The sequence below is a fragment of the Coregonus lavaretus genome (assembly GCF_964263955.1).
Source record: "Coregonus lavaretus genome assembly, chromosome: 6".
NCBI lineage: Eukaryota > Metazoa > Chordata > Actinopteri > Salmoniformes > Salmonidae > Coregonus > Coregonus lavaretus.
The window spans coordinates 24,445,740-24,453,193 of NC_139993.1; the positions used below are offsets into that span (position 1 = coordinate 24,445,740).

At 41.7% G+C, this 7,454-nt stretch overlaps 1 protein-coding gene across 1 annotated transcript; it reads left to right on the top strand.

Moving 5' to 3' along the window:
* Positions 1-1,014: 1,014 nt before the first annotated feature.
* LOC311130842 (lens fiber membrane intrinsic protein-like) lies at positions 1,015-7,088 on the top strand (the record flags this gene model as incomplete). The annotated part of the gene is made up of 4 exons (XM_084163648.1): positions 1,015-1,192; positions 3,323-3,463; positions 3,887-4,021; positions 7,018-7,088. The coding sequence occupies 4 exons, from the start codon at positions 1,015-1,017 to the stop codon at positions 7,086-7,088; spliced, it is 525 nt and encodes a 174-aa protein (XP_084019774.1).
* Positions 7,089-7,454: the final 366 nt, after the last annotated feature.

The following is a 7,454-nucleotide window of genomic DNA, read 5'->3' on the forward strand; positions in this document are numbered from 1 at the left end:
TGCCCTTTCCAGCAGGGTTCCAACAACATATGGCTTGGTTCAGCTCAGTAGTTTGAAAAGGGTATTGGTACCCAATCACGCTGGTCACAGAGCAACATGCTGACAGATCTATTGCTCAGCATTAGAAGATTAGTTGTGATGCACTGGGGGAATTAGTTGGAAACAATGGTTTGAATCAGCCTGTTCAGCACTCTCATTGACATGCAGTCATTTTGGTTAAGTGCTTTGTTTGGTTTGGCAAAATTTGCAGGTGTTTGCTTTTGTTATTGGTGGCTCTTGATCAGATAGATGGAAATATGCATTCAACAATTTTGAAATTACATTTTAATGGATTAGAAAGGGAGTTTCAACTTGAGCAATCTTTTTTGCAAAAACGTTTTGCATGGTGACTAGAAGTGCAGTTGTTGTTGGTGTGCTTATATTTGGGTAGGTGTCACCACCACATGCCATTAAAACTTGATGTATCTGCTCTAAAGACTAAAGGTGTTAGGGTTGACTTCCAAATGAAGGCCCTGCTTGAACTTCAAAAATGCATCCTTCCTTCAGTTCTTCCTTCAAGCCTAATCACAGATCAGACTAAACTGCTTTTGCCTATGAAAGTATGTCAGATTAGACTCAAGGAAGGATGCATTTTATAAAATTGAGCTCAAGGCTGTTTGCAATGCCACACACTGTTGCAATGTTCACCCCAACACATGTACACCCGTATCCCCCCCAGTATGTTTTTTAAAACTTCCTCAGCAAGTCTTCTATCCAATGTATGCCATAAGTACGAAGCATGGTTCCTTCCTTCTGATCTATTCTACAAACAGGTGGTAAAAATTCAACACATAGTACACTTTTTAAAAGTAACTGAAATGTTATCCTCCACTTAGAGATGGTTTTGTTCAAGCTAGTATATGGTTAGAGTGATCCATAGTGATGAACTCTTTCTAATCTTCTCTCCTTATTTTTTTTTACCTCAAACAGTTGCGGTGCATTTAGGAGGACTGTGCTATACCAGGCATCTCCTTGATGCTGTACACTTTAGCAGGAGGGGGCACACTCTGTGGTGTGGCCGCCCTCGTGCTCCTCATAGTCTCCACGGCGACCGACTTCTGGATGCAGTACCGCTACTCGGGCGCCTCGGCCAACCAGGGCCTCTGGAGGTTTTGCATCAATCACAAGTGCCATGCCCACACCATCACTGTGGGTGAGTAGTAGAGTGCACAATCTACCTTCAACTAATAATTTAGGATCCGCTCTATATGAATTTGTTTTACTTTGAGGTGATTATGGCATGCAAATAAGAGCATGCTACCTGGGGTCCATTGATTCTCAGTGGTTTTTCGTTGTCAATGCTAATGTGGCTAATGCAGATAGTGGCTATGGTTATGTATACATAACACCATTTTTCTTGGCCCATAAACTACTTTCAAGGTAAGGAACCTACAAGTCATTTTGTATTTTGGGTGAACTACCCCTTTAACCTCAACTCCTGTGATCAAGAGCCATATATTTAGAATATATGGCTCTGTTTTTGGCCTAACCACTAAAACTGACCCTGAATGATAACGACTACGAATAGCCTATAGAGAAACTATAAGGTGAGTAAGTTCTAGTTACTCAAAACTGCTAACTATTTGGATTTTATTAATCAAACATAACTACAATACACATGTAGGCCTACATACTAACATATAAATAAAACACTTTTGATAGCTACACAGAAGGAGATTACGTACCGATGTTAATACACTTACAGTGTATTCAGAAAGTATTCAGACTTTTGTTACGTTACAGCCTTATTCTAAAATTGATTACATTGTTTTTTCCCCTTCATCAATCAACACACAATACCCATATTGACAAAGCAAAAACAGGTTTTTAGAAACTGAAATATCACATTTACATAAGTAATCAGACCCTTTACTTTGTTGAAGCACCTTTGGCAGCGATTGCAGCCTAGAGTCTTCTTGGGTATGATGCTACAAGCTTGGCACACCTGTATTTGAGGAGTTTCTCCCATTCTTCTCTGCATGTCCTCTCAAGCTCTGTCAGGTTGGATGGGGAGTGTCGCTGAACAGCTATTTTCTGGTCTCTCCAGAGATGTTCGACCAGGTTCAAGTCTGGGCTCTGGCTGGGCCACTTAAGGACATTCAGAGACTTGTCCCGAAGCCACTCCTGCATTGTCTTGGCTGTGTGCTTAGGGTCATTGTCCTGTTGGAAGGTGAACCTTCGCCCCAGTCTGAGGTTCTGAGTGCTCTGGAGCAGGTTTCATCAAGGATCTCTCTGTACTTTGCTCCGTTCATCTTTCCCTTGATCCTGACTAGTCTCCCAGTCCCTGCCACTGAAAAACATCCCCACAGCATGATGCTGCCACCACCATGCTTCACCGTATGGATGGTGCCAGGTTTCCTCCAGACATGACGCTTGGCATTCAGGCCAAAGAGTTCAATCTTGGTTTCATCAGACCAGATAATCTTGTTTCTCATTGTCTGAGAGTCCTTTAGGTGCCGTTTGGCAAACTCCAAGCGGGAAGTCATGTGCCTTTTACTGAGGAGTGGCTTCTGTCTGGCCACTCTACTATAAAGGCCTGATTGGTGGAGTGCTGCAGAGATGGTTGTCCTTCTGGAAGGTCTCCCATCTCCACAGAGGAGGGCTCTGTCAGAGTAACCATTGGGTTCTTGGTCACCTCCCTGACCAAGACTTCTCCCCCGATTGCTCAGTTCGGCCAGGCAGCCAGCTCTAGGAAGAGTCTTGGTGGTTCCAAACTTCTTCCATTTAAGAATGATGGAGGCCACTATGTTCTTGGGGACCTTCAATGCTGCAGAAATGTTTTCGTACCCTACCCCTGATCTGTGCCTCGACACAATCCTGTCACTGACCTAACCCTACGGACAATTCCTTCGACCTCATGGCTTGGTTTTTGTTCTGACATGTACTGTCAACTGTGGGACCTTATATAAACAGGTGTGTGCCTTTCCAAATAATGTCCAATCAATTGAATTTACCACAGGTGAACTCCAATCAAGTTGTAGATACATCTCAAGGATGATCAATGGAAACAGGATGCACCTGAGCTCATTTTCGAGTCTCATAGCAAAGGGTTTGAATACTTATGTAAATAAGGTATATCATTGTATTTTTCAATATAAATTTGCTAAAAAATCAAAACCTGTTTTCGCTTTGTCATTATGGGGTATTGTGTATAGATTGATGAGGGAAAAAATTAATTTAATCCATTTTAGAATAAGGCTGTAATGTAACAAAATGTGGAAAAAGTCAAGGGGTCTGAATACTTTCCGAATGCACTGTATATGATGTTGTCCTCTCTGCACAGCCTTCTGGGATGCGACGAGGGCCTTCATGCTGCTGTCCGTGCTGAGCTGCTTCGCTGGCGTGGTGCTGGGCCTGAGCGCCTTCGCCAATGGCACCAAGAGCAGGAGGGTCCGGATGGGGGGCATCGCTCTGCTCCTGTCAGGTAAACACCAGGGGCCGTATTCATAAAGCGTCGCAGAGTAGGAGTGCTGATATAGCATCTGTTTAGGATTTTAGATCACAATGAATAACATTACATGGACATGGGGGACCTGATCCTAGATCAGCATCTACTCTGAGATGCTTTATGGATACCGACCCTTATGTGAAAAGACAGAAAAGGTGAAAGCATGTAAGGCCAACAGGGGGTTTGCTTTGACCTGTCCAGTTCCTTCAAGGAGAGGACACCAGTTTAGACTATGCAAGTAGAAAGTATAGTATAGTGGACCAGTCAGGAAAAAAATAATCAGGAATTACATTTTGTAGATTTGTATAGACATCACCATTCTTAAATAAAAAACTTGTGTCTTGGCCACATCAACATGTTTCTCTCTTTTCCCCCACCACATTTTCTTTTATCCCTCAGGTTTTCTTGCTCTGTTAGCTCTGGCCATCTACACTGGCGTGACTGTCAACTTTTTTGGCAAGCGCTTCCTTGATTGGCGCTTCTCCTGGTCCTACATCTTAGGTTGGGTGGCCATCATCTTATCTTTCGTTGCTGGTAAACTCCTTCTCTAATAAACCCTTTTGTCTTGAAAGGGATAGTTTGAGATTTTGTCAATTAAAACCCTTTAGAGTCTAAGCGGGGGAATTGTTTTAAGTTGGTCATAGCAAAAATTATTTAGCTATTTGATCTAGAGTTTTAGGACCCCTTAAGGTATCAAATTGTTTTTTATTTTATTTGGCCTTACTGCTATTAGCCCATAGAAACGCCAGTGGTGGAAAAAGTACCCAATTGTCATACTTGAGGAAAGGTAAAGATTCCTTAACAGAAAATGACTCAAGTAAATGTAAAAGTCACCCAGTAAAATACTACTTGAGTAAAACTCTAAAAGTAATTAGTTTAAAATATAGTTAACTATCAAAAGTAAATGTAATTGCTAAAATATACTTAAGTATCAAAAGTAAAAATCACCACATTCCTTATAGTAACCAAACAGCACAAATTTCTTGTAATAAAAAAAAAAAATGGATGGACGTTCTCTTGATAAGTGCATGAATTGGACAATTTTCCTGTCCTGCTAAGCATTCGAAAAGTACTTTTGGGAGTTAAAGTAAAAGTTGTGAAAAATATAAATGGTAAAGTACAAATACCCCCCAAAAAATGACTTAAGTAAAAATACTTTAAAGTACTACTTAAGTACTTTACACCACTGAGAAATACATTGAATAACAGCTTCATACATGCATAAACAGATAGTCCCCAAAAACATTTGAAAGGAAGTTTGTTCTATATCTGAAAGATAAGAAAGATCAGGAAACTATATACACAGTACCAGTCAAAAGTTTGGACACACCTACTCATTCAAGGGTTTCTTTATTTTTACTATTTTCTACATTGTGGTCCTCTGTAGCTCAATTGGTAGAGCATGGCGCTTGTAACGCCAGGGTAGTGGGTTCGATCCCCGGGACCACCCATATGTAAAAATGTATGCGCACATGACTGTAAGTCGCTTTGGATAAAAGCGTCTGCTAAATGGCATAAAAAAAAATGAAATAACACATATGGAATCGTGTAGTAACCCAAAAAGTGTTAAACAAATCAAAATATATTTTATATTTGAGATTCTTCAAAGTAGCCACCCTTTGCCTTGATGACAGCTTTGCACACTCTTGGCATTCTCTCAACCAGCTTCACCTGTAATGCTTTTCCAACAGTCTTGAAGGAGTTCCCACGTATGCTGAGCACTTGTTGACTGCTTTTCCTTCACTCTGCGGTCCAACTCATCCCAAACCATCTCAATTGTGTTGAGGTCTGGTGATTGTGGAGGCCAGGTCATCTGATGCAGCACTCCATCACTCTCCTTCTTGGTAAAATAGCCCTTACACAGCCTGGAGGTGTGTTTTGGGTCATTGTCCTGTTGAAAAACAAATGATAGTCCCACTAAGTGCAAACTAGATGGGATGGCGTATCGCTGCAGAATGCTGTGGTAGCCATGCTGGTTAAGTGTGCCTTGAATTCTAAATAAATCACAGACAGTGTCACCATCACACCTCCTCCTCCATGCTTCACGGTGGAAACCACACATGCAGAGATCATCCGTTCACCTACTCTGCCTCTCAAAGACACGGTGGTTGGACCCAACAATCTCAAATTTGGACTCATCAGACCAAAGGACAGATTTCCACCAGTCTAATGTCCATTGCTCGTGTTTCTTGGCCCAAGCAAGTCTCTTCTTCTTATTGTCCTTTAGTAGTGGTTTCTTTGCAGCAATTCGACAATGAAGGCCTGATCAACGCAGTCTCCTCTGAACAGTTGATGTATCTGTTACTTGAACTCTGTGAGGTGCAATCTGAGGTGCAGTTAATTGCCGATTTCTGAGGCTGGTAACTCTAATGAACTTATCCTCTGCTGCAGAGGTAACTCTGGGTCTTCCTTCCCTGTGGCGGTCCTCATTAGAGGCAGTTTCATCATAGCGCTTGATAAAGAAAAACCCTGGAATGAGTAGGTGTGTCCAAACTTTTGACTGGTACTGTATATTTTTGTAAACTTTTTTTTTTTACATGCATTTAACCCCTTATTTTAGGTACTAAACTATCTTCATATATACGTCCATTTAGTTTTTAAACTGGTACTTGGCTACCTTCAGACTAGTCTTGTGAGCGTCCTAGAGCAAAACAACCAATATGTACGTGTAGTGTGTATCCCAAATGGTTCAGACGCTACAGACAGAAGTTGGCAGTTTGGATGTTCGTGAGAGTCTCATCTTTCCATAGAGGGGTCATAATAGTTTGTGGGCTAAACCATTCAGACATTTGTGAGAAGACCGATTTTCGGGATGTCTCATGGTCTGACAAACACAGCTCTAGCTCTGCCACCTTTCACCGCAGATGTGGAGGGCGACATCGGTGGATGCAGTGGATCTCTAGCTTAAACTGATGGATTTTGATGGGGATAGTTTTGTTATTATGCGAATTTGATTTCGCAGGACCGCAGACGTCGACTTTAGGGGGTTAAGCTCTTTTTTTCTACTTACCCAGAGTCAGATGAACAAATGGATACCATTGCATGCAGCTTGAAGGATGTTGACAGTAGTTTCTGGTAGCTGCTCCTATAGACTTCGTCATTGCGCTAATGCTAGTTAGCAATGGCTCCAGAAACTACCTTCAAACTGCATGCAGACAGAAAAATGTTATCCATGAGTTCATCAGACTTGACTCAAACTATCCCTTCGTGTTTAAGATAGGATGTCTTGTATATCAGCTATATTACAATATGTACAGTCTGGTGTTACTGTTGTAGTGGGGTTAGGATCAGCTGCAATCCATATTCGATTAGCAACACTCACAATCCTTCAACGTACATACTGTATCTTCTGTGGTTAGGATGCATCCTACTTCTGCCACCAACGGACAGTGCTGTAGATATTGTGTCAAGGTCCCATGGGTTAGCTGGGTTGCAACTAGCTTTTCGGGCTGTCCAGAAGTCTCAGCACAGGGTCTTGGCATATTTTCAATGTTGTGACTCATCCATTTCATTGTTGCTTGATCTTTCAGGTGTGTTCCAACTCTGTGCCTATCAGAAGAACATTTCAGAACCACCTCCTCCCAACATTCAAGAAAGCTAAATGGAGCACATCTTTTACTTGCACACAAAAAATAAACAAATATATAGCCTTTACCATTACCATTGATAGCAATGTGACCGCAACAAGGGAAACTACCCGTGTCCTTTGGCAAAATCTGCTGTACAGAATAAATGGGAATATTTGACTCCTGCCTGGACTCTTTACTTCATTGCTTACACACACACACACACACACACACACACCTTTTGATCTGTTTTCCAGGTAAATTGACAATGAAGCCACCTTCCAGGTCACAGAGTGACATCCTTAAGCCTGGGGCATGGTTTAAAGCAATGTATTACATAAACATTGTATAAATGACGAAACAAATAAGATAATTTGCATCTCCTCCACTCACCTCGGTGG